The sequence below is a fragment of the Halichoerus grypus genome, chromosome 3 (assembly GCF_964656455.1).
Source record: "Halichoerus grypus chromosome 3, mHalGry1.hap1.1, whole genome shotgun sequence".
Classification (NCBI taxonomy): domain Eukaryota; kingdom Metazoa; phylum Chordata; class Mammalia; order Carnivora; family Phocidae; genus Halichoerus; species Halichoerus grypus.
Window position 1 is genome coordinate 58,596,703 of NC_135714.1, and position 27,953 is coordinate 58,624,655.

Genomic DNA, 27,953 nt, shown 5'->3' on the forward strand with positions numbered 1-27,953 from the left:
CAAGTGGTCTCCTTTCAGAGTTGCATTGAAAGATGGAAAATTAATTTGCTTGACTCCTGAGGATGTATTATTAGAAAGATTGAAGACAGGTACACCACATGCCAAACTTCCTGAGGCGAAAGTTTTTCTTCTTAAGTAGATTGATATTTAAATAAAAGCTGTGCTATAGATTTGAATGAATTGTGACTATACCTTTTATGTAATGTGGAATGTCCTGTTACAGTTATCCCTACTAAACATGGAAGTGATTAAAATGGCTTAAGTTATCTTACACAGATCAAAGCATAGGTATTTTAGCTATGAGGAATTTTGAGCAAAATTTCCTTTTTTTCCTCCCCCTTGGGAGGAAATCCTTTAACTATAAGAAGTGTTGCTGGAAGTCCAACTTCAAGCACAGTTGACAAATCACTGGGGAGAACTGGGAAAATGAGGGCAGCCTAGGGTTGAAGTGCAAGTATGCATTTGGGAGGAGTAGGGGGGGCCAGCAGAGAAGTGTAGGAAAACAACACTGTGACAGGAACACCACCAATAAAAGGTACACTGTTAAGCCAGCTGCCACCCTGAGACATCGACTGAGCTCCTCCAGCAGGTGCTCCTGGAGGAAGATCTGAGTGATTCACCTCCATGGTCATCAGACAAGAAGCATCAGATTCGGGAATCCCAACAAATCCCAACAAATCACATGCAGGACAATCAAAAATAATTCCTAAACTTACCACGGTGTAGCAGAACATTAGAATATGGAGTACTAAGAGAAGATCTTATAATCAATGTGTGTAATCTTCTGTGGATCAATGCTCCAGGGAAGAGGCACAGACAGACCAGTTCATCCAGTCTCGGGATAGTACATAACACAATCACCCAACTGCCAAGTCCATTATAAAACTGGAGTGATCTGGATCTGGGTTTTATTTTGTTTCTAAAATAAATGCAAGTACTGTGACTTTTTAGAGCTCATTTTCTATTTAGTGAGTGATAAGTTTACAATAGAAAACTAATCATCAAAATCTTGTGTTAGTCACAAAATCCGTTTTGAGATGGTTTCTCTATTTTCTGGAGGACTAGAGTGGAAGCAAGGGTTAGTAGGCTGTTGGTTGAATTATTTGACTAAGTTTAGCTTACTTGCTTTTGTGGTGTAATTCTGTATACCTAATGACCCTTGTTCTAACATTCTCACCTGGATTTTTCTATTTAAGCTTAAGTAAGTATTCACTCTGTAACTTTCTAAACACATTAAGAAATATTAAGCCTGTATCACCCTTGGCAATGGTCTTCTTTTTGTATAGTGCTATAGGGAGGTTGTATATGATTAATAGTTTAAAGACTTATTTATTTATCTGAGAGAGAGAAAGAGCCCGTGCTGGGGGAGGGGCAGAGAGAGAAAGAGAAAGAGAGAGAGAGTTCTCAAGCGGACTCCCAGCTGAGCGTGGAGCCTGATGCAGGGCTTGACGTGGGGCTCGATCCCACGACCCTGAGATCATGACCTGAGCTGAAGTCCGGAGCTGGATGCTTAACCGACTGAGCCACCCAGGCACCCCTAGGATTAATAATTTAAATGCAAGTCCTGGTACAGGCATGCTGAATTCACAGATCAGACCTGTAATTGTTATGTGACCTTGAACAAATTACTTAACTGCTTGCAATTTCTGTTTTCTCACTTTGTCCCGATAGAACTCCATGCTCTAGATATATCAAACCACTTCTTGGTTCTCTGAAAATACCATTTTCTGTTTGGGCTCAGGGTCTTACAGATGCTGCTCCCTGTCACTAGAACATCTTTCACTCCACACCTCCTCGCCGTTTCTTCTGGTTCCCTTTTTACTCATTCTTCAGCTCTTAGTTTATAAATCATCTCCAGGAGGCTTTTTCTGAGGCCTCTAAGTATTAATTAGCTAATGATGTGTCATAATAACAATCACTTCATTTTTACCCTGATTTGCTAGTGAAAGGAAAAAGAGAAGTCAACTGACTTGTCCAAGGTTATAAAGCCTGTTTGGGGCGGAGCCAAGGCATAGTGCCGGGATTGTTCCATCCCTTTCCTCTCATTACTTCTGTTTCAATTATCACGGCCAGCTCCACCCTGATTGCACCCAATCTGTGGAATGCTGAGCCTTCCCTCCACAAAGAGACCTTCTGTGTGTTTCTGGGTGAGGTGCATTTCTTCTCCATGACATGGTAATTCACCAGGTGCCTCAAACATCCTGACTGCTATCCCTTGCCAGCTCTATGAGCCTTCTTCCCTCACTGGGTCATCAACTGCTTTGATCTTAATCTGGATTGATGCCTATCTCCTGGAGTTTCTCCTTGCCATTGGTGTTAACAAGTCACCACCGTAATTTGGTTAGCTTTCTCCAGAGTTCACATGGGGAGCCCACTGCTCCTATGTTTTTCTATTTTGCTTTATAAACAATTCACTTAGGGGCGCCTGGGTGGCTCAGTCAGTTAAGCATCTGCCTTCAGCTCAGGTCATGATCCAAGGGTCCTGGGGAATCCAGCCCGCTTTGGTCTCCCAGCTCAGCGGGTTGTCTGCTTCTCCCTCTTCCCATCCCCCCTCCCCCACTCGTGCTCGCTCTCTCTCTCAAATAAATAAATAAAATCTTTAAAAAAATATATAAACAATTCACTTAGCTGCCTAAGCTAGGGACATCGGTTTCATCACAGACTGACCCTCTCTCTCTGCTTTGCATCCAACTGGTCTCTGGGTCCTGTAACTTCTACCCCATTAACAAGTCTCATATGTAATTGTTCCTCTCGATTCTCTGTGAAAATGCCTGAATTATGCCTCTCAGCTTTCACTGCACCATTGATGTAACTTTCTAACTAGTCTCCCAGACCCCCAGCTATCCCTTCCAATCGATCTTATTCACTGCAAAATCATTCTTCTAAAGAGCAGATTTTAAAAGGTCATTCTCCTACTTGAGATTCTTTAATGGCTGCCTATCACCTGCAGCCAATATCACTGAGCTTAGGTTGAGTATTACTTTGCTGAGGCTGCCATAACAAAGTACCACACAGACTGAGTGGCTTGAACAACAGAAATTTGTTTTTCTTACAGTTCAGGAGGCTAGAAGCCCAAGATCAAGTTGTCCTCAGGGTTTTCTTCTGAAGCCCCTCTCCTTGGTTTGCCGATGGTCATCTTTTCCGAGTATGTTCACATGGTCTTCCCTCTGTCCGTGTCTCTGTCCTTAATCTCCTTTTCTTTTCCTTCTTTTTTTTAAGATTTTATTTATTTATTTGACAGAGAGAGAGATAGCAAGAGAGGGAACACAAGCAGGGGGAGTGGGAGAGGGAGAAGCAGGCTTCCCGTCGAGCAGGGAGCCTGATGTGGGGCTTGATCCCAGGACACTGGGATCATGACCCGACCCGAAGGCAGACGCTTAACAACTGAGCCACCCAGGCGCCCCTTAATCTCCTTTTCTTATGAAACCACCAGTCATAGTGGATTAGGCCTACCCTAGTGACCCCATTTTAACCTTATATACCTATTTATTTATTTATTTATTTATCCCACTGAGGCATTTTATTTGCACATATGTATTACATCCTTAGAAAAAGAATCCCAGGATTTTCTCTCCTGTGGGTTTTCATCTTGTTTCTTCATGGTCCATGATGCCAGCTGAGGTTGTCGGTACAGTGAAACCAAACTGGCGGGGTGGGAGCAGGTTATTCTGCCATTTTTCTAGATCTTTCAGTTGTACATCAAATCTGGGGCTGATCACTCCACACTTGTTTAACCTTCCCATGAGGTTCACAACAATTTTCCCAGCTCTGTGATCATCAATGATTTCAAATTTGCCAATGTAACATGCTTCATCATCACAGTGAGAAACTGGACGATGACTTTGGAGCATGGCCAAATAAGAACCTGGCATTTGCCTTTCCTTTCAGGAGCGTTAACGCTCTTGAGAACATCTGCTGGGTCATTCACGCGCACCATTATGGCGGCACGGAAAGATGGCCGAAAGAATCTTATTACCTTTTTAAATAGCTTATCTCCAAATAAGGTCACATTCTGAGGTACTGACAGGACTTCAACCTATAAATTTTATCAGGTTCAAAATAACAAGTGGCTTACTCATCTGATTCTCTATAAAAATTCTTATTATTTGTACTCATGATTGCCTTAAAATACACAAAATACTTAGTTGGCCCAAAAACTGGCCCAGTCTTCCTTGAACCTTTCAAAATTTAATACTCCTCTGGCAGAAAGAGATCTAAATTCCAAACCACTTTTATAATCATTCCATAAATACTTTACTCAACATGCTATTCATCATTCAGAAGCTAAACTTTACACCGAGTAGGTAAACTGGTTATACTTAATTATTGAAGAAAAATATGTGCACATTATAAAAATTCAACAGGTAAAAAGGGTTACACAGTAAAAAACAAAACAAAACAAATCTCTCCCTCCTACTACAGATCTTCGTTTCTCCTTCCAAGAGCCTATTAGGATTACTAATTTTCTGTGTGTGGATATCTTGGGAAAAACAGTCTTTACCAGCATACATGTGTGAATGATGTACATATGCACATACACACACACAATTCTTTTATGATACACGTGGGGAAATACCATTTATACTGTTCTGCACCTTGTATGCCTTATGTAAAAATATGTTTTGGTGTATGTTCAATTTCAGTGAATATTTTCACATATTTCCCTACAGGTAGAGAGATGTGAGACATAGCGTTTTATTGTTGGAATGTATCAGGATTTGCTTAAAAAGTTTTTTTTTTTTTTTTAAAGATTTTATTTATTTGTTTGACAGAGAGAGACACAGGGAGAGAGGGAACACAGCAGGGGGAGTGGGAGAGGGAGAAGCAGGCTTCCCACTGAGCAGGGAGTCTGATGCGGGGCTTGATCCCAGGATCCTGGGATCATGACCTGAGCCGAAGGCAGACGCTTAACGACTGAGCCACCCAGGCGCCCTGCTTAAAAAGTTTTATATTGAGGGCGCCTGGGTGGCTCAGTTGGTTAAGCAACTGCCTTCAGCTCAGGTCATGATCCTGGGGTCCTGGGATCGAATCCCGCATCGGGCTCCCTGCTCAGCGGGGAGTCTGCTTCTCCCTCTGACCCTCCCCCCTCTCATGCTCTCTCTATCTCATTCTCTCTCTCAAATAAATAAATAAAATCTTTAAAAAAAAAAAAAGTTTTAAATTGATATAACTGTGGGGCTTCTAGTCTTTTGCTTCTTTTACTCTAATTACTATCTCATTTCTTTTCCTTGTCTAATTGCATTGTCTGGTCGTTATTATATAATAATGTGTTCTAGACATTTTTGTCTCAATTTCAGCCTATTAGCCTATTTCTTCTATTGTTCTATCATTAGGCATGATGCTGATTTTGACCCCTGTTGTTTTTTTTTTTTAAAGATTTTATTTATTTATTTGACAGAGACAGAGACAGCGAGAGAGGGAACACAAGCAGGGGGAGTGGGAGAGGGAGAAGCAGGCTTCCCGCGGAGCAAGGAGCCCGATGCGGGGCTCAATCCCAGGACCCTGGGATCACGACCTGAGCTGGAGGCAGACGCTTAACGACTGAGCCACCCAGGTGCCCCCTTTGACTCCTGTTATATGTGTAGGTTGTTACTACCGTTTTTAATATTTTAAAAATATCTACGGGAAGAACACACTTCCAGCCCCATGGTTCTTTTTAAATTGAACTAGCTCAATTTGCATAACATTCCTAGTCTTTACTTGCCCTATTTTATGATTCTCTTGGGAGGATAAATCACTTATTTGGAAAGAATGAATCAAGCCTGCTTAGTTCAGTACCTCCGGCTCTCCCCTTGGAAGCAAGTCCTCCATGTGGATGAAACCCCTCTGGTTCAAAATGTGTAGTTGACTTAGTGGTTGCTGATTTGTGGCATTCAGTTGGCAGTCTATTTGACTCATACACTAAGCTGCATCTTCCAAAGTATTTGTAATCAATATTATATTAAATACTGGTTTCTTATTCCATACACCACTAATTTCCCATTTCACTTTTTTCTTTCCTTTTTTTTTTTTTTAAGTGTTCAGGTGTTTTCTTGAGTTCTTTAGATATCCCAACAATAAGTTTGTGATCATATTTTATTAAAAGTTTTAAAAATCTAGGGGCGCCTGGGTGGCTCAATCAGTTGAGTGTCTGACTCTTGGTTTCAGCTCATGTCATGATCCCAGGGCCGTGGGATTGAGCCCCTCTTTGGGCTCTGTGCTCAGCACACAGCCTGTTTGAGATTCTTTCTCTCTCTCTCTCCCTCTGCCCCTCTCCCTGCTCAGGTGCTCTCTCTCTCTTTCTCTCTAAAAATAAAATAAATAAAATCTTTTTAAAAACGTTTTAAAGATCTAGAATGGATGGTTAATCCATTTTTAACAATGACTGTGGACAATTTAATCAATTGCCAGTTTATTGATATAGGCACATAGTATGTGCTGAATAAATAATTATTTAATTAAATTTTAAATCATTGTATTCATATATTCATAAGTAAATGCAACACTGTCTTCATGTTATGCGCTTTCAGGTCTGATTCCCCAAATTATTCATTCTCACACCATATCAGTTAAAAGTCTTCAATAAAGAGCATCATGGGGATGTGGATTATTCTCTTCTAGTTTTAGAGGCTAAGAAAGGGTTTCATTTCCACTCAAATATGGTACCAGAAAGGTGTCTTATAGAACGAATTAATATACTACAATTATCTGTGTATACAAATAATGTTACAGCTACCAGAATATAATAGCCTGTAGACAAGGAAGGAGATAACAATCATAAGTACAAGAGCAAACCACTCCTCACATCGTTATTTAATAAAGTAGTGAATTTAAACCAAGAACCTCATCTGTGGTTTGTATTAGGAGTAAAATTGCCCTTTGGAGTTCTTTTCAGGGACTGAAGTTATATCAGTTCTTTTAAATTAATTCTTTAGAGGGCGCCTGGGTGGCTCAGTCACTTGGCATCTGCCTTCAGCTTGGGTCATGGTCCCGGGGTCCTGGGATCAAGCCCCGCATTGCATTGGGCTCCCTGCTCCCCTGCTCGGCAGGGGGCCTGCTTCTCCCTCTCCCACTCCCCCTGCTTGTGTTCCCTCTGTGTTCCCTCTCTCGCTGTCTCTCTCTGTCAAATAAATAAATAAAATCTTCTAAAAAAATAAATTCTTTAGGCAGAGGTTTCTTTGAACACAACATGATGATGGTAATAAAGTACTTTAAAGTAGAAAAAAGAAGTCCTACTTTGAAAGGTTTTATAAGTGAAGTTCCTGGAAGGAAGAGTATTAGGGTTAAGGGTGTGGTTATTACAGCCAGACTATGTCCTTACAAACCTCAACTTCGGCACAGACTAGCTGTGTGAATTTGAAAAATTTCCTTGACTTCTAAGAGCCTCAGATTCTGTATCAGTAAAATGAGAAGGAAAATAGTAATTCCCTGTAAGCCCTTATGACATTATTGTGAGGATTAAGTAAAGGTAATGCATGTAACACAGTACCTACAGTAGCAGGAATATAGTCAGTTTTCAATAGATATTAGTAAATACGATTTATTTTAAATATAATTATTGACATTCACATTAACTCTCTTCTCTTTATCCCTTCCATCAGTTAAAATCTATATACAATTTTACCATCCATTTAATTGTCCTTTCTACTTAAACATGAGCACATTATTGTTATGTGGCAAGGAAAAGCTGAGTTGGAATGTATGTACAGTTTCTTTTTTCCTTGGAAATGTACCATAAACACAGCGTGTAAATAATCCAAAAAAATGTTCTTTTCATCTGAGACTTTTTACTGTTCATAGATTACATATTTTTCCGCTAACAACTTAAGTGGGGATTATTTGGGATAGGAAAAAAGGATCCTGCTATGCACTGCCCACCCCTTTCCGGCTGTAATGACTCAAGTAGACTTTCCTGCATAAGGGAGTTGGAGCCACCAAAGAAAAATGGACAATTTTATGGGACTACCAAATATTAGTAACATTTTATTCTAACTTTTCTAGTTGAGTACCATTAAAAACACTTCAAAGGAACATAATTAATTATGAACATTCTACATTTTGACTAAGTATTTAATTTATACTTCATTTTCATGGCTAGATATCAAATAGTGGTTAAATTCTAACATTTTGTTATATGTGATTACAATCAAATAAAAATAATATATAAATGAAATCTCTGGGGCCGTATGCCCAAATGTTGACAGCATTCATGACAATAGTGGCTCCTCCTGATTCTTGTCCTCTTCCTCTGCTTCCATTCAGTTTTTCTGTAACTTCCACATTTTCTATAATGAGCATGTAACCAAGAATATAACCTTTATTTAAAAAGAATTCCAAGGTTATGTCTAAATGACCCACAACATCTAGATGAAAGTCAACCTTGAGTCCACTATTTAGATACACTGATGAAAGAAGCTTCATCTCTTCCACAAGCAACACTTTTATTTTCTGTTTTATTATGGCCAAAAACAGTTTTAACAAATTTTATTACTAAATTCTTACAAACCTGCTAATGAAAAATTTTCATATGTATTATTCTTTTCTGTGCATTTACATCCATAGATGCTATTTATTTTTCTTTTTCTTTCTTTCTTTCTTTCTTTTTCTTTTTTTCTTTCTTTTTCTTTCTTTCTCTCTCTCTCTCTCTCTTTCTTTCTTTCTTTCTTTCTTTCTTTCAATTCAGTTAGCCAACGTATAGTACATCATTAGTTTCTGATATAGTGGTCAATGATGTGCTTTTTAAATCATTGCCAAGCTTTTGCGTTCATGAAATATGGGTGCCCTCTAGAGGCCAAATTACTTACAGAAAAAGTGATACACAGTACTCTTAGAAAAGGGGCTTCTTCATTAGAGAGGGATGTGGATTACATCTAAAGAGAACCAACAAATGTTTCAGCCCTGTGTTTTATCAATTTTGATTCAGTATAATTTACATAAATAAAACATTCTTCTTTTAAGTGTGTAATTTGATGCGTTTCACAATTGTATAGACCATGATCAAAATATGGAACATTTCTATCAACCTCAAAAGTTCTTTTGTACCCCTTTTAGTCAGCCCCAGATGAGCAGTGCAATATGGAATAGAAATGGTGAGAAAAGACATCCTTGCCTTGTTCTTAATCTTAGGGGTCTTTCATCATGAAGTAGAAGGTAAGCCATGGGTTATTCCTAGATGTCCTTTATCAGCTTGATGAATGTCCTTCTATTTCTAGTTTTCTGAGAGTTACTTTTATCATGAATAAATGTTTAATTCTATCAAATACTTTTTCTACGTCTATTGAGATCATCATTGTTTTTTCTTCTTCAATCTGTTACTATGGTGAATTACATTGATTATTTAATGTTGAACCAGACTTACATTCCCAGAATAAACCCCTCTTGATCATGATGTATTACACATATTTATACATATTGCTATTAAATTTGCTATTGTTTTGAAGATCCTTGTTACTATGTTGGTGAGGGATCTTGGTCTGTAGTTGACCTCTCTTGTAATGTTTTGATATCAGGGCAATGGTGGCCTTATAAAGTGAATTAGGAAATGTTCCTTCTTCTATTGTCTGAGAGATTTGCATAAGATTGTTATTATTGCTCTCTTAAATGTCTGAGATAATTCATCAGTGAAGCCTACTACCCGAAGATTCTTTGTCACATGGTTATTAATTACTAATTTGTTTTTAAAAATCTATATATAGTTATTAAATTTTTAAATTTTTTGGGCCAGTTTTAGATGATCTGTGTTTTTAAATAAACTTGTCTATTTTATTTCCATAGTCAAATACACTGCATTAAAGCTGTTTATATTATTACTTTATTAATATTTTAATGCCTTTAGCATCTGTAGTGATATCCCCTCTTTTCATTCTTTATCATGACAATCTGTGAGCTTCTGAGGGAGTTAATTTTGCCCTGCCTACTTCCTACTAAGTTAGCCTCCCACAGTTTGGTGAACACTTACAGAAGACATGAGACTCCTGGACAGAGACAAAGAAACTTGTTATGGCAAAAGTAGTTGCTAAAAATGACCAGTCCAGAAGGGAAATGAAGAAAATAATTTCATTTATAATGGCACCAAAAAGTTCATATGAAATACATAGTAATAAACCTAACCAAGGAGGACTTGTACACTGAAAACTACAAAATGTTGCTTAAAGAAATTAAAGACACAGATAAACGGAAAGACATCCTGTGTTCATGGTTCAGAAGACTTACTGTTGCTAAGATGCCAATATACCCAAAGCAGTTTACATTACTAGATTTAATGAAATGCCTATCAAAGTCCTAAAGGCCTTTTTTTGCAGAAATAGAAAAACCCATCCCCGAATTCATATGGAATCTCAAGGGACCCTGAATAGCTAAATAATCTTGGGAAAAAAAAAAAGAACAAAGTCGGAGGTCTCACATTTTCTGATTTCAAAACTTATTACAGGGCATATTGTTAACTTGGATTTGTGTATATTGTTTTATATTCTAATACTGTGTTAAACTATCGAGAAACTGCTGTTCTTATCTACATTCCTCTGTACTTAAAGTGTTTTTTTCTCCTCCTGGCTGCTTTAAAAAATTTGTTTTCACTTTGTCACTGGTTTTGAGCAATTTGATTATGAAATCAGGATATAATTTGGTATAGTTTTCTTCATGTTTCTTCTGCTTTGGGTTCACTGAGCTTCTTAGACCTGTAGGTTTATACTTTTCACCAAATTTGGAAAATATTTTACTGTTATTTCTTTAAAAAGATTTTTGTTCTCCATCCCTTCTCTTTGGGGAATTCCAGTTATATTTGGTGCATTGAAGTTGTCCCAAGGCTCACTGATGCACTATTATATTTTTTAGCCTTTTTAAAAAAACACATTTCACCTTTGATAGTTTTTAGTGTTTTCAAGTTTACTAATCTTTATTTCTGCCACATCATTTTGCCAGCTGGAGGAAGGGACAGACTTACAGCCATATAGACAGCTCATGTAAGAAAGAAGTGGAATTGTAGATAAGGAGGAATGAATGGACTAGTAATAAGTGCTTTTGGTGCAACTGGTTGTACATTTTTTTTAAGACTTATTTATTTGAGAGAGAGAGAGCACACCTGAGCATGAGTGGGGGAAGGGGCAGAGGGAGAAGGAGACTCCCCACTGAGCAAAGAGCCCCCATTCACCCATTCAGCTTTGCTTAATGCTATGCTAGGTACAATGGGGATATAAAAGAAGTGGACTAAAGGGCATGCCTTCCTCCCGCATATAGAGCACAGAATCCTGCATATGTTGCTAGACTGATAACTACTCCTGGGCTGGAATCCTTTCTGTAGGATAATCACTCCTGGCTTCTATCCTAGCCTAATCAGACTACAACTGCCGGGACAAAGCTGTAGCAAGACGAATGTTAGGATAACTTGTTCCTTGTAATGAGACTGCATACCAGAGGAACCCAGAAGTGTCTCATCAATTAGAGAGATATAAGGTTATTATAAGATTTGGGGAAGGGTAGAGTTTAGGTGAAATTTACATAAAGCAATATTTTGGTAGGCTCAAAGCAGAAAAGAGCTGTGTGTAAAGGGGTCAACATCAGGTTGGACTGCAAAGTGGACCCAGGGGCCTATTCCTTGGAATTGATAAAGGTAAGATAGATGTGGAATGTGTTCAGAAATCCCTCATCTGAAGCTTTTTAGGTAGGTTGGAAATAAAGGCTGCTTCTTTGTTTGAAATTGACTTAGATCATGCAGAATAGGATGTTTCATTCTTATTCATTTGATTTTAAACATCAAATTTTCTGACAGTTATGATTTTAGAGAACAAGGATTCTAAGTAAGAAAGCGGTGGTCAAAGGGATTGTGATGAAACTCACAGCTGCAGCCTGATCATGAGAGAAATATTCTTTCCTTTCCCCTCCGCAGCTGGTTTTATCTGTCTCTTATCTGTGTCTGTTATTTGTTAAAAAACAAGATAACAGGTCCAAAATGGAGTTGCTTATGCTAAGCCCCACTTCACCAAACTGAGACTTAATGAGTGTAGAGGCCAAGGACAGGCCACCCCAAGATGGGCCACTTGGACATGAACATTATTTTGCCTTAAAAACAATCCAAACCCAGCAGATTCAGAAAAAGTTTTTCACTTCCCCAACTGCCTGCTTTACCAGGAAGAGAGAGCTATTAATAGAGATTCCTCTTTACCTAAGAAACTATCTGCATAATAGGGCACCTTTGTTTTCCAAACATCTCCTTTCACCTTCCTGTTAGTGGTCTCTCTCCCTTTGTATCCTCAGACCCCTACCCCTCTCCTTAGCTCATATAAGCATCGTGTTACCTGACTGTCTTTGGAATTTCCAGGTCTGTGTGGATTCCCCATATGTATGCTATTAAATCTGATTCTGATTCCCTGTACATAAGGTATTAAATTTGGTTTTCTCCTGTTAATCTGTCTCATGTCAATTTGATTTTAAGTCTATCTAGAAGGACCTCCCTAATTCTTCCTCCCCATTAGTTTCCTTTGTCCTAGATATGGAATTTTAAACCAGCAACCAGGAATCACCTGATCAGCACTAGTTAGGTATTGTGACTGACAGATCCCTGCCATCCCCTAAAGTAAAGTAACTTTGCAATAACAAACCTACTTTTTTGCTAGTATAACTTTCTTGTTCCTGCTCCCTTCTGCCCAGAAAAGTCTTTCATTTTGTACAGCTCCTCAGAGAGCCTTTCAATCTGCTAGATTGGATGCTGCCTGATTCAAATTGATTTTTGATCAAAGAAACTCTTAATTTTTAAAAATATGCTTCAATTTGTCTTTTAACATATTCCAGCACAGTGAATGGTCAGTCTGACTTTTACTTTTTCAGACGGAGTTGATATTTTGCTTCCTCCTTCGTTGTCAATTCACCACACAATGCAGGTTCCTAAGCTGTGTTAACTTGGTCATCAACTCTGGAAAATAATAGACATCGGTCATTTTTTTTCCTTCCAAAAGTGGAGATAAGGTAGAGCCATAGAAATCCTAAAGTTCACTCACACTCACACCTTTGTTTCTCTCTCCAGCTCCCAGGTATCCCAAGATGGTACTAAAGGAGTAGGAAGCAAAGAAGCGGTTAACATGCTTCTGGCTTTAAATCAATTCCACGTAGCCTCGGAAGTGGTAGGACATTTCTGGCTAGGGTAAAAAGAGGCATGCTGCTTGGACTGATTAGTTTAGACACCTTACCTGTGTCCTCACTGTAGGAAAATCAGAGGTGTAGCGGGTGGGTGAGAAGTCACACCGCTAACAGCCAGTCTCAGGGACGCAACCCATCCCGCACCCCGGCGTCCTGCTCCCCATCCCCCATCCTTTGCTCAGCCAGGGGCTTAGGTCCTGGCCCCGCCCCCTAACAGTCCCGGAGTTTCTTTGGCCCCGCCCCCGACCGACTCAGAGCTCGGTTTCTGGCCCCGCCTCCCGGCATCCTGTAGGCCCTGCCCCCAGCCCTGAGCTTGGCTCCCGGCCCCGCCCCGGCATGACGCCCAAAGCCGGCTGCGGGAGGGACCGGCTCCCCGGCCCGGCCGGGTGGGGGCGGAGCCCAGTGTGCAGCTGCGAGGACGGCAGCGGCGGGGGGTGGAGCCTCCGTCCGGAAGCCAGCGATTAGCGGCCATGGCAGTGCCGGCTCGCGGCTTCTACCTTCTTGGTGACCGTGTGAGCCGCATGCTGGCGCAGGGCGGGAGCGCAGTGCTGCCGGGGGTTCCGGGAGCAGACAGGCGCGTGTTCCGGGGCTTTCGGAGCAGCGGAGTGAGGTACGAGCGCCCGAGACGCTCGCTGTTTTCGGGTGTGGGTGCCGACGCGTGCGGAGCCGCCGGCTGCGGGAGGGGCGGCGGGGCGTGGGCCGCTGGCGCCTGCCGAGCTTTCCCGCGTCGGGCCAGAGGCTGGGGCAGCCGCGCGGCGCGGGGGGGCTGCGGGCGAGGCCTGCCTAGGCTTCGAACTTGGCCTCGCGGGCCTTGCGGGCAGGTCGCGTCGACCTCAATTCGGGCAGCCGGGATGTGGTCTGCTTTGGGCTCTGGCGCCAGAATATTCCTGTTTTGCAGGAGGTACAGTGGAGTGGTTTAGGAAGACATTTGAGGCCCTCAGGAAAGGCGAGGTGGAAACAGGTGGTCTGCGTGTTTCAAGTAGTTGCTTTTGTTTTGGTTATTGTTGTATTTCGTAAACAAAGGAGTGAGCATTGTCTGGATGGTTTACTAGTGTTTGAGTTTCTGAATTCCTTTGTTGATGCTAATTCTGAGTTCTTTTCCAACTCTAAAATTCTTAATGATTTCACAAAATCAGATATTAATCTTGATTTCTCAGTCTTTTTCTGTATGGCTCTTCCCAAACCTCTTCAATCTAAGATTGAAGTAATCAATCTTAGAATCATTGCATCTCTTTGGACCCCGTCGCTGGCTGGTACGTTACATGGTATGGTTTTAACTTCTGCACAGTGGCACCCCTGAACTCTTCACTGCTCCGCCATCTACTTGTTGGAGTTGCAAACTCAAACCTAAGCATCTAAAAATATATTCCCTTGACCCAGAGCCAGTGAGTCCAGAAGAGATTCTGTTTTCAAGACTTTCAGGGCTTCCAGTCACGCGTGTTCACTGCAGTTCTACGCGCTCAGAGATGGTCTTTTTCATCTTTTTGTATCACCAGTGAGCAGCACAAGTACCTGCAAGAAAGTAATAATCAGTAATGCCGAAACATAGCTACTGCTTATTTAAATTGGTTGGCTCCTATTTTATACATGTATGTAGTTCTCAGTCTTGAGTGACTAAAATAAAAAGATATATATTTCCAATGGGGTTTACTTTAGATGTAGTTTCTGTTGATTAGATCTTCCACGAAGATATGTGAGACCATAAGTGATTCTGAGTTCTGGTTAATGAAGCTCTCGGGTGTTTGAAAGAATTTGCCAGTTGGTTTGGAATAACCAACTGTACTACCTAGGAAAAGCAGATTGTGTAAAATTCTGTTTGAATTGCAGAATTAAAGGTATAGTGTACTATAGTAACTCTGTTTTTTGAATTTCAGTTGTTTTAGGGCTTCTTTCCAGAGTGAGGATAGCCTTTTCCAGATTGTGTAAGTTGATGAATTTCCCTTTGTCAGCTTGGTATCAGTAAAGAACCCATCACCTCATCCTCTCCATATACTTTAAGTGGGAGTCAACAGTTAGAACCCAAACATTTCCTGGTAGCCACTTGCTTCATACACATGTGGCACAAGCAAAGGGATAATTCAGATCTTTTAAATTGTATTTAATGGTCTCTTTATAATTTAAAAGATGAATGCAACCGTTTTGGAAAGCTACTTTTTTTTTAAAGATTTTATTTATTTGTCAGAGAGCGAGAACATGAGCGTGGGCAAACAAGCAGGGGGTAGCGGCAGGCAGACGGGGAAGCAGGCTTCCTTCTGGGCAGGGAGGCTGACTTGGGACTGCATCCCAGGACCCTGGGATCATGACCTGAGCTGAAGGCAGCCACTTAACCGACTGAGCCACCCAGGCGTCCCTGGAAAGCTGTTCTTAATATAAAGAAGTATTACTTTCAACCCAGCTGCTTTCAGCCCCATTTGATATAGGTTATGACTATAAAAATAAATAATACTTTTGGTAGTTTTTATTTTCTTAAGGCAGTGCTAATCAAGTTAGGATAGGATGGTGTTTTTGACATCCTCTTGGCACTGAATACCACATATGAAGGTGAAGTTGGCTGTCAGGTTGAGAAACACCTGTGGACTGTTGGGTCTCGGGTGGGGAGGAACTCGGACAGTGTGTTGATGCTTATTGGTGTCTCTTTTCTCTTCTAGGACCAGCAGAGAGAAGAGATTCCATCTTCCAGAGGTCGCCACTGTCTGCCTCCCCACTTGTCCCAATCCTCAGTCATCTTTTTAAATAATGTAGTTACACATTAGTTGTCTAGTTCTTCATAGTGAATGTGGTTTAATCTGACATCATTCCTGTTGACTTGAAATTTGAGCCTTAGTGTTATTTTTATTGAAAATTATCTTTGAGTTTGATAAACTCTGTTTTAAATTAACAGATTTATTGTCAGTTTCTGAGCTACACAGAGCCTTAAAAGAAAAACGAAAAAGCATTTTTGATTATTTTTCATATTTTTGACTAGATATCTATACTAATGGAACATATAAGTACTTCTTTAATGAAGTATTTAATTGGAATTTCAAGAAATAATCTTGGGCAGAATTTGAAAATTATAAAATGTTAAAGTATCATTTAAGCTTTCTCTCATTTTTAAGATTTAACAGTGAGTTTTTTTATTTCCTCATGAGAAATTAGATCTTATTAATTGGAAGAAAATATATTTACTGTCAAATAAATAAGCCCTTATATTTGTTGCAGCTTATTGTTTCTTGAAATGAATTATCTAAATAGCCAAAAAGTTAAAAATAAAAAAAATTATAGTGATTAAATTTTTACTATTTTTGCCTTTTTGCGTGAGTTTACAAATGAAAATGTCACTGGATTATAAATATCACATGAATCTTTGGCCCATTGTTTTCAGTGTATGGAGCTAGGCAGCAGCATTTCCCATTTGGAGGGGATGTTACACACCTTGTACATTAATGCCGTGCTCAAAGCAGATTTGCAGGTATCCTACAACAGGGACTTCCTAAATGCGGCTTTAGATCATCCTACCTGAACTTATTTTCAGTAATTAAATGGATATCCTAAGCGTTTGTTCCATGTTTATCCTGTTGCAAAGTGATTCCCAAAGTCGTTAATTTGGCAGATTCTCTTTTGTCCCTTGCTCCTGATATGATGCCTTTAGTATTTGTAAAATTTTGTGTCCGGCCTACAGCTCTTGATGGAAACCTCACCTTTCTTTATGTCTCATTGACAATGGCTTTATAATTTTTGCAGCTAGACCAGCATTTAAAAAACAAAAAACAAAAAACTACAATTCTAGAGCTATTAAAAAATACTGATTTATGTTAGTTTTAACTAGTCATGTCTTGTAGAGGGAGTAGTTGAATTTTATAATTGAAAAAAGACCAAATTTCATCAGTAAGGCTGTTCATTTTTATTCAAATTCTCCCCTCTAGTAGTCATTCAATATTTCTGTCTCTGCAACAGAATTATTTGATGTAAAGATCCTTTTATCCTCATGTGCAGCTTGAAGGACCCAGGCTCCAGTTAGGACTATTACTAAAGCTGATTTTTCATAGACTGATTTCAACCAAGATAAGAGTTAGTTCCAATGACTAGCAAAAGCAGTTTCTCAAAATCATATTTTGTTGGGAAATGTGATAGTGTGGTTTTCCTATCTTAGTGCCTTACCTATCTAATGAGATAGCTGTCTGGCTACAATGTTGATTTCTAAGCAGTTCTTAATGTCATTTTAAATTTAGAACCTACATATTTTGCCATTTAGTGTTTCTATATCTGAGTTTTATGTCTGTGTCCCAGCTGTTCAGAAATAATGTGTTCTAATGTAATGTCTCCAAAATCAAGTTTTCTGATTAAAATGGGTCAATAGATGAAAAAAGACTAGTATTAGACGAACCATGAGAGACTGGACTCTTGAGAAACAAACTGAGGGTTCTAGAGGGGAGGGGGGTGGGAGGATGGGTTAGCCTGGGGATGGGTATTAAAGAGGGCACGTATTGAATGGAGCACTGGGTGTTATACGCAAACAGTGAATCATGGAACACAACATCAAAAACTAATGATGTAATGTATGGTGATTAACATAACATAATAAAATTCAAAAAAAAAAAAAGACTAGTATTAATCTCAGATCTTGTTACTCAGTCATGGTGTTAGGAATAATTAAGCAGTTTCTTTATGACCTGAATCTTTGTTTTTCAAATATTATCTTTTCATGTTAATACCTTGATTGGATGATTAAAAACATCAGGAAGAAACAAAAATGCCACATAATTTTCCATGGTAACATACTCTCCTGGAATTCTGTGGAGCCCAATGGCAGGTTTGAAAATAGTTTGGATTGGAGATGGTTAAGTTGTGGAGGGAGGTTTAAAGAGCTTGGAACTTGGGAGAAAATTGAACTGTCAGAGTGGGATAAATTAATGATTAATGATAAATGAGATTTGCTGTTGGGTGCCTTTTGGACCAGATAAAAAATACTTAAAAGATAGAAAACTTTGTGGTCAGAATGAAGATAAAAAATTCTGTGGTCAGAATGGAACATAATCTAAACCTAAATTAGTGTCAAAGAACTCAGGGTTGGGTGTTATCCAAGAATGCTTATCCAAGCTGCTCCACTTAACATTACATCATGTCCATTTTCTGTGTTGCTGTTGTTTTTACTAATATTTTATTGGTTGCATTATATTACATTAAGTCAATTGGTCATAACTTACATAACCATCTTGGTATTGTTCAGTGTCTAGTTCTTAAAACATACGAAATAATTTACTCTCAGATTTAGGTCATGTTCTTGTCAACATCATACCAACAGGGTTTGTTCACTTATTGATCTGAATGAAAATGATCAATGATCTATGTAGGTTTCTGTAATTACTCACAATAAAGAGTGTGCCTAGAACCGAAAGACTAAAGATTCATAATTCTAAAGTTAGGGCATATATAGTTTAAAATAGATGACCCTCTTTTCCCCTATGATCCTCTGTTTTGTTTCTTAAATTCCACAAATGAGTGAGATCATATAAAACAAGAAGAAATCAGAGAGGGAGACAAAACATAAGAGACTCCTAATCATAGGAAACGAACTGAAGGTTGCTGGAGGGGAGGGGGTGGAGCGATGGGGTAACTGGTTGATGGGCATTAAGGAGGGCACATGATGTAATGAACGAACACTGGGTATTATATAAGACCAATGAGTCACTGACCTCTACCTCTGAAACTAATAATACATAATGTGTTAATTAATTGGATTTAAATTTTAAAAAATTCAAAAAAAATAGATGTCCCCTCCCTGCTTTGGTTATTTATGAATGACTAATGAATATCATCTTGCCTTTAATACAGTTGTGTTGTTGAAAAATAAATTCTTACTAGTATTCAGTGAAACTTTACTCTGTGCTAAGCACTTTGCTGAGATTTTTTTGCATAAGTATATCCTTTTATCCTGACAACAGCTGAAGTAGACTATTACTATTCCTAATAGATTGGGTGATTGAGGCTTAGAAAAACTAACTTGCCCAGGCTAACAGTAAATAAATGGTGAAGACAGGGTTTGAACCTTAATGATCTACCCAGTGCTTTGCTCTATAAGCAACTTATAATTATTGACATATCTCACTATTCCTCTTCTTGAAAACATTTATTAAATCTCGTAGAACTTTTGTGAATCAAGAAAGCTAGTTTTGCATATAAATCTTAAAAATTTTCTTGTCAGATTCCCTTAATGAAGGGTATTTTTTTTTTTTTTTAAGATTTTATTTATTTATTTGACAAGAGACACAGTGAGAGAGGGAACACAAGCAGGGGGAGTGGGAGAGGGAGAAGCAGGCTTCCCGCGGAGCAGGGAGCATGATGTGGGACTCAATCCCAGGACCCTGGGATCCTGACCTGAGCCGAAAGCAGACCCTTAACCGACTGAGCCACCCAGGTGTCCCATGAAGAGTATTTCTTAACCTAAGACTTTATGGACCGATTTTAGGGGGTCCATAAACTTAGATGGGAGATCACTAACCTCTAACAAATTTAGCATTTTCTTCAGTTGTAAATGTTGGCAACAAAGCACGGTAATATTAGCAGTATTTGAGATATTGCCAGTAAAACCTCAGATACTTAAATATTACAGTTGATGCAGAGATTCAAAACATCATATATACTCATCATTATGTAGTTATTAGACCTGCCACTAGATGCTGTTCTTTAATGCTTTAAAAACAGAAGTGATAGCCCTATTTCAAAAAAACTGGTTTCCTTGTAAACCTGTGTATTTTGTATTAAACATTCAAAAGATTGTTCTGAGAAGCTGTCCAAGGGTTCTTGTGGTACAAAACTTAGCATCTAAGATTCTGAAAAAAGCATGAATGTTGTTTAGGTAGCTACTGATGTTCTAATTTACAGGTCAGGGACCTGAAAGAGATGAATTGCAAAATTGAATAACAGAATTTGGCAAAATGGGAACTTGCTTTTAGGTTTTGTTTACAAAAGTATAATTTCTGATAAAATAATTTTAGGGTATAAGTGTAGTATTTAGGATGTGAAATGAAATGTTTTTAAAATTCCTAAACTTAACACTCCTAAGTATTCATTCACTTTCAAAAAATTTATTTACTTCAAAAGGCTCCCTAGTACTAGTAATTGGTTTTATTGGATATATAATTTGCGCTGGTTCCCTTGGGTTTCATTTCTGTTGTACTAATTCAAACTCAAAATCTCCAAGTGAGGCCCTAAAATACACAGCAATTAAGCTATGGTAGGACCTGCAGAGAAATCTGAATTGCTGATGATTGTATTAGGCTTTTTTTTTATCTTTATAGATCATAAAACAGTCCACTGCAGCCCTAATTAAAGTTGTGGTTGAAAATGAGATTGGAACCTAGATGCAGAAGCGAGATGCCAAGTATACAAATTAAATATACTGCTGATCTTGGGTAGATTTTATTTGTTGTTATTTTACTATTTTATAAAGGAGTATTTTAATACCCAAGAAAAGTAGTGATTTATTTACTACTTTGCTTTAGATAATTAAATACTACATTTTGTTCTAGTAACCATAGGTTAGGATGGTTACAGTTTATTTCCTGGAAAATACAGAGAAATAAACAAGCTCATGGAAGCAGCACTAAATGATGGCTTTCTGGTCTCGTATTGCTCCTTGGTTATTTGATATGTCACCATCTGTCACTTAAAAGAGCTATTTTTACAAATCAGCCAGTCAACTTTTAGCCAAATCCCTTTCTGTAAGTTAAACAGAGAACATTCCCATTATGTAGATAAGGAAATTGCATTCCTTTCAGAGCAGTTGAGTTGTCCAACCTCATTATAGCTCCTGTGGACCAAGAAAGTATTCACTGGAAATGTAAGCAAACAGGCATTTATTTGGGCAATTAGAATTGCAATTTGGGAGACTCAGATTCAGGTAGAAATCTGACTCCTGTTCTGAGGAAGGCAAAGAGGGGACAGAATTATAAAGGCTAAAGTTCACAAGTGCAGTTCTCATTTAGGTCCTCAATGCAAAACAGACTGAAAGTAGGTTAACTGAGATTGGTTGCGTTAATACGCAAATGAGGGATTCAAGGTGAGGCTAAATCTAGGCTGAGGGTGTGTAGCTGGCAAAAAGTTCAGAGTTCCTCCAATGAGGACCTGCACAGATTCCTCCCTACAGCCTTTCCACACAATTTTCAAGAGACTTCCTTAGGCTTGCTTGCTCCATTTTGAAATCTCCTTTTACACTATTAATGGTGAACCAGGGCTGTCTTCTGGCTGGGGATAAGTAATCTGTAATGCATTATCCTGCCCTACTACTGACCACCCCCACCCCCACTGTGATTTATTGCTTTTTAATGAAGCCACATTTAGTGCCAGCCCAGCAATGGGAGGAGAATACTGAAAGGGAGAGCTCTTTGTCTTGCCTTCTTTGGGGGTCACTTGCAACATTACCTATTCAGGAAATTACACCTGAGCAAGTAATGACAGGGTGCATTGTGTGAAAAACATCTTAGGGGTCAAATTGACTGCACTTTATTAATGGCAATGGGAATATATAAGTTTTTGACCAAACCACATTTTTAAGAGTAAAAAGAGATGTTAAAATAAAATTTGATGGGTGCCTGGGTGGCTTAGTCGGTTAAGTGTCAGCCTTTGGCTCAGGTCATGATCTCAGGGTCCTGGGATCCAACCCCGGGTAGGGCTCCCTGTTCAGCATGGAGCCTGCTTGTTCCTCTCCCTCTGCCCCTCCCCTTGCTTGTGCTCACTCTCTTTCTCAAATAAAATTAAAAAAAATAATAATGAAAATTACATATTTGAAATACTTTACTGACATAAATATTTTAGGACCTATAAAAGAGTCCTGTTCAAAGCTGTTTTCAAAATTAATATTTTAAAAGGTAATTTATATCCTTATACATTAAAACAATTGAAAATTTTTGATCTTTATATTAATATACTCAATTTTTAATTTTTTTTTACTTTAAGTTTTTTTTTTTTTTTTTTTATTTGACAGAGAGAGAGAGCGAGAGTAGGAACACAAGCAGGGGGAGTGGGAGAGGGAGAAGCAGGCCTCCTGCCGAGCAGGGAGCCCGATGTGGGACTCGATCCCAGGACCCCGGGATCATGACCTGAGCCGAAGGCAGACGCTTAACGACTGAGCCACCCAGCCGCCCTGTACTCAATTTTTTATGTTAATTATTTGACTACTAACTTTCAACACATGCTGACTTCTTGGTACATATTCTTGAATCAGTTTCTTAGCCATATCTTTAATACCTTGACACTGATCATTTTCTGGAAAAAAAAAAGATGCTTAATTTAAAAATTAAATTTGTTGCAGTTTTTTTTAAAGTTGCAAATTATTCTTTTCTTTAGACATTGTATTTTTAGTTTTCAAAGTACTTTCTCTACAGATGCTAAAGCACCTGTTAAGCTCAGAGCAAACTGCTAAATGGAACATAGTCTCAATTCTAGTTTTTTTCATATTGAAATGTGAAGATATTTTAGCCTAAATATTTTCACAGTTGCTGTCTTTGTGTCTCCTTTCAGAGTACCTTTCTTTGACAAATACTTATGTTAAATGTCATCACAGAAGTTGTTTGTATTTAGGACTATTAAAATATTTTGCCTTATTTATTTATCCATGTTTAGGTGCAGTAAAATTATAGGTCTTTTCAATTATATGCCATTACGTTCCAAAATATAAATATATTCAGTGAAAAACAGCTCCATCAAAAGATTCTTCCCACAAATTGGAATATTATAAATTAGGATTATAGATTTGTTTACTAAGGCTGCCACAAACAAAGTACCACAAACTAGATGATTTAAAACAACAGAAGACTAAAGAAGCTAGAAGACTGAAATCATGGTATCCGCAGAGCCTTGCTCTCCTCTTCTTGCTGGCAATCCTTAGTTTTCCTTGGTCTGTAGGGGCATAACTCCAATCCCCGCCTCTGTGGTCACGTGGATTATTGGATTAAGGGTCCACTCTACTCCAGTATGACCTCATCCTCATCCTACATCTTAATTATATTTGCAAATACCTTATTTCCAAATAAGGTCACAATCACAGGTGCAAAGAACTAGGATTTGGGAGACACAATTCAACCCACAACAATAGACTTTCAGAATTGCTTTTATATTGTTTAAGCCATTCTTGTTCAATTAGTTCTTATATTGTTTCTCCTGCTTTTAAAGGGATAAATTTCTTCCTTTGCTTTCGGAGGGATACGATTTCTGTTTGTAAGTTTGGTTTCAGTGACTGCAATTCACTAAAAGCTTCAGATCTCAAGTCCTCTTTCCAGTGTCCTTAGTGTATCTTCTGAATGTGTTGATTAGCAATTTCCAACAGATTTTGAACAAAATGCAACAATTTTAGGCCTTTTAGGCTAATTTACAAAATAAGTTTTCAAACATTTATTTCTAAAATCTGACATAGGCAGTGAGGAGAGTACATTCTGCCATGATAAAATATTTTTTTTTTTTTGTATTCAAAATAAACCTAATAAGGCTTGCAGTAGAGTTACAGTAACTGGGTTTATGTGTACATTATTTGCTAGTTTTGTTTTTGATTCACACTTTAGCTAGTAGTAGATTATAGCTTGTTTGCACACCGCTCTAAGGGTTTCGGGCACATAGGCTTCACAGGTTTCTTCACATTGAACCGGACTGACCCCCTGTCGGGAATACTAGAGTAGGCATTCCTGCTCTGAGAGTGATGGGGGCCTAAGGAAGTGGTTCTTCACTGAGGCTCGAGAACCACTTTATACGTGCGTGAATACACTACTGTGGGATTTTAAAATCTAGTCTATAGAGAGCGTTCCTGGCAATTTCTTAGCCAGTTTGTTTCAACAGCTGAGTCCTGTTGTATTCTATGACAGGAATTTTGTCAGAATTTGCACTTTTTGTGCAAACCAGAGGCAAAAATGTTTGAGTTTTTCATTAGAATTAAGAACTTTTCATCCCCTGTAATCATAAACTAAGTGAAAAGACAAGCCACATCATGGTGATAGCTGATACACAGACCTAACTGATGATATAAGATTAGTGTTCAGAATGCATAAATAACTACTCCAAGTTAGACACAGATTAATAATTCATTAGAAAAATGGTCAAAAGTGATGAACAGGCATTCCATAGAAGAGGAGCTCCAAATGGCCAATTAACCTGTAAGACGTTCAACCTCTAGTAAATAGGGAAATGGATATTACGAGCACAATTAAATGCCGTTTAACTAATTGGTTTAGTTAAAAATTTTGACAGTATCAAGGAAGTAGAGCAATAGAAACTTTTATACACCATTGGTGGACTTGTGAACTAGTGCAGCAGCTTTGGAAAACAAGTTGGCATAAATCGAACCCCCATGTGTATCCTTTAATCAGAAATTCCATTCTGGTGTGTATACCTTTAAGAAACATGTATATATTTTATTTTATATATCATGTATGTTATTATATCTTTAATGTTTAGAGTTACAAACATTGGATGATAAAGGAAAGCAATGGAATTATAAGCCCACATTTCAGGATAGTGCTTAACTCTGGGAGAGGAGAGGGTTTGGGTAGAGGAGGGTTACAAGATGATTTTGGTGGTTATGGTGATACCATAAACTGGGTGGTAAGGTTGTTAATTATTATTTTTCCTTTTTATATGTTTTATAGATATTTTCTATCTGTTCGTAATATAGTTCAAGAAGATCTCTTTTTGGTAACATTTAAAAAACATTTTAAGATGGGTAAATATCCAGAATACTGCCTGTCTCACCATTTTATGTTACATATTCCTTTTTAATCTTTAGCCATATGCAGGCATGTTTTAAGTTAAAATTGTGTACCTACAACTTTTCATCTCACTTTTTCACTTAACTTTATGAAGAATATTTTCACATATTGTTGTTTTTACAGTTACTGTTTTCAGTGGCAGCATAAGAATTCCAACAAATTATAATACAGTGAACAATTTAACTCTGATAATTCCACAAATATTTAGTAAACACATACAATGTGCAAAATACTCTGGTATTAAGGACATTGTAGTAAATACAAACGTCCTGCCCGCACAGCTTCCAGTATAGTGTGTCCACATAGGACTGTGGAGCAGTGGTTTCAACAAGGATTTGCCATACCACAGCTGGGTCAGAGCAGGGTGCTGTGGGGGCTCATAGTGGAGGCAGTTCCCTAGGGAGAAGGGGTCAGAGAACATTTCCCAGGGGTCCTTCCAAGCTGAGACTTGAGGAATGTGTGGGAGTGAAGGAGGAACAGACTTGCTAGGACGTTGGAGAGGTCAGAAGGAGAAGGAAGAGTGTTTCAGGAAGCGGGAATAGTGTATGTGAAGGCCCAGAGCAACAACCCGGCCCAGTGGATAAATTGAAATGCAGCTGCGTGTAATGTGGGACTTGGCGAGCTTAGTGTTCCTTAGCAACGAGGCCAAGGAAAGCTCATGCAGGGGCTTGTAAGCTTCAGGAAATTTGGATTTTAGTTGGAACTCCCTTTTCTCAGTTTTTCTGTTCAAAAATTTTGGAGCCATATTTGGCTTCTTTTCCTCATTCCCTACATCCAGTCTCAGTAAATCCAGTGGCTTCATCCTCCAGATTAACTCAGAATCAGACTACTTCACACCTCCACTACTACCCTCTTTGTCCAAGCCACCCTATCTCTTGCCTGGGATACCACACTAGCCTCTTATTGGTGCCCCCACTCCCTCCTCGCTCCCATAGTCTGTCCTCCACATTTTCACCAGTGATTGAATAATGAAAATCGGGTCATAGCACTCCACAAAATCACCAAATGGCTTCCTCCCTCACGGTAGAAGCCAGCATCCTTTTGAAGGTCTGCAGGACCTTATGTGTTCTGATGTTCCATGACTTCTCTGACTTTGTGTCCTGTCCTGGTCCATTTGTTTCCACCACAGCCACTGCCCTTCTTGCCATTCACCACCATACCAGACACGCTCCTGCCTAAAGTACTTGCTCTGCACTTCCCTTGGTCTAGAATTATTTTGTCCAGATAGCCACATGACATATTCCCTCATTGCCTTCTTTTATGATAAAATATCACCTGATTAATAAGAGAAGAGACACCTAACCCATCCATATAAAATGACAACTCTCTGGCGATGCCTGGGTGGCTCAGTCGGTTAAGCATCCAGCTCTTAGTTTCGGCTCAGGTCATGATCTCAGGGTCTTGAGATCGAGTCCTGCGTCAGCTTGTGCTCAGCACAGAGTCTGCTTGAGCTTCTCTCTGTCTCCCTTTCCCTCTCCCCCTGCTCACACGCATGTGCACATTCTCTCTAAATGAATGAATGAATGAATGAATGAATGAAATCCTTAAAATGACAACTCTGGCTTCCAGATATGCCCTTTCCCTCTGTCACACATGATGTGTTAAATATTTGCCTTTTAAAAATTTGTCTTCTTTTAAAAAAAAACTTATGTCTGTCTTCATCTAGAATATAATTCCCATAAAAGTGGGCAGTTTGTTTTGTATACTGTTATTTATATTGCCTAGAATAGTGCCTGGTAGATAGGAGGTTTTCAGTATGTGTTAATTAAATTAATAGACAATGAGCTTGAAGTGAGGAGTTTTAATAGGGAACTGGCATGATTAAATTTGGAAAATCACTCTGGCTGCAGTGTGGAAAATGGATTGGCAGAGATTGACTTGAGCCGGGGAGAACTCTTAGGAGCTGTATGTTTCTATGCCTGAATACTTGCACTGTTATGGATATTTAATATTTTTCAACAATACACATGTTGAAAAATCTCATTTGTTTATGCACTAAAGACTATGTGAGCTAGATAATGTGTGTGTTTACTGGTTCATCCAGCATATGGACTGATAGGGGCATCCACCCTTTGGGCCTCCGCTAATTCCAGGTTGCTTCATTTCTCCTTATATTTTATCTCCCACAGAGCCAGGCTAGCTGAGGCTCTGCAGGGACTGAGTGAATCGATGGGCTGAGCCTGCTGCTACGAAAAATCCTCAAAGTTCCTATTTATAATTGGGTGTTTACCCATAAACACCAACTAGGCCAGGCTGTAGCATGGTAATTAGCTGTAATTAGCAAGCTCACTTAGCACATGAGTGCTATAAGGTAAGCCCTGTCACTCTCTCAGATCCCAGCATACAGGATGCAGTCAAATTTAATCTGTATGTAAATTGTCTCTCTATGGAAGCCAGGATTCCGTTTATGCCACTGCCAACTCTGGCATTCTCAGGGTCCCACAGCTTTGTAATATCTAAGGCATAATTATCCTGGATTATGTTCAGTGATTGCCAGTTTCACAGTAGCCTATGAACAAATTATTGTGTGTGACTGATAATCAACTAATAAAACATGTCAGCAGCAGCATTTCTATGCATATGCTATAAAATGTAACATGGAGCTCAGGTGATTTTGTAATTTAAAATACAAATGCATGTTTTTTATTATAAAAGTGAATTCTAGTATATTAGCAGGTAAACCTGCTTCTATAGTATTTTACCCTAACTGAATATTGTTGACACAATTTAATTTATGGAAAGTATTTATTTTTTGCCACCTCATAGAAATGAGTCCTGCTGGAATAAGTTGCCATATATGCAGACTTTAGTATTTTCTAATGTAAGAGGACCTTGTTCTCTTAGAATTAAAAGGTCACTTAAATGAAATGTAAATATGGGCACTGGAAATTCAGTTCCAAAAACGTTTGTTATCTAATCTTGAAAGATAAAATTTAAACTCAGAAGTATTTTATCTTGATTTAATCTGTAATTATAATTGTGTACTAATCATTAGAATGTACAAAGACACAAACTACAAAAGCTCACTCAAGAAATAATAGATAGCCAGAATAGCCCTCTATATTAAAGAACTGAAATTTGTAGTTTTAAGCCTTTCCACAATGAAAG

At 38.7% G+C, this 27,953-nt stretch overlaps 1 protein-coding gene and 1 pseudogene across 2 annotated transcripts in view; one reads left to right on the forward strand and one right to left on the reverse strand.

Moving 5' to 3' along the window:
* Window positions 1-3,507: 3,507 nt before the first annotated feature.
* On the reverse strand, window positions 3,508-3,940 carry LOC118526642 (small ribosomal subunit protein uS8 pseudogene; annotated as a pseudogene).
* Window positions 3,941-13,480: 9,540 nt separating this feature from the next.
* Window positions 13,481-27,953, forward strand: part of MTHFD2L (methylenetetrahydrofolate dehydrogenase (NADP+ dependent) 2 like) — a 131,099-nt gene continuing 116,626 nt past the window's right edge. For both annotated transcript variants that reach the window (XM_036078004.2, XM_078068770.1), the window contains exon 1: window positions 13,481-13,720. In XM_036078004.2, coding sequence (XP_035933897.1) covers window positions 13,581-13,720 — 140 coding nt within the window. In that variant the 5' untranslated portion in view covers window positions 13,481-13,580. The remainder of the gene's footprint in view (window positions 13,721-27,953) is intronic.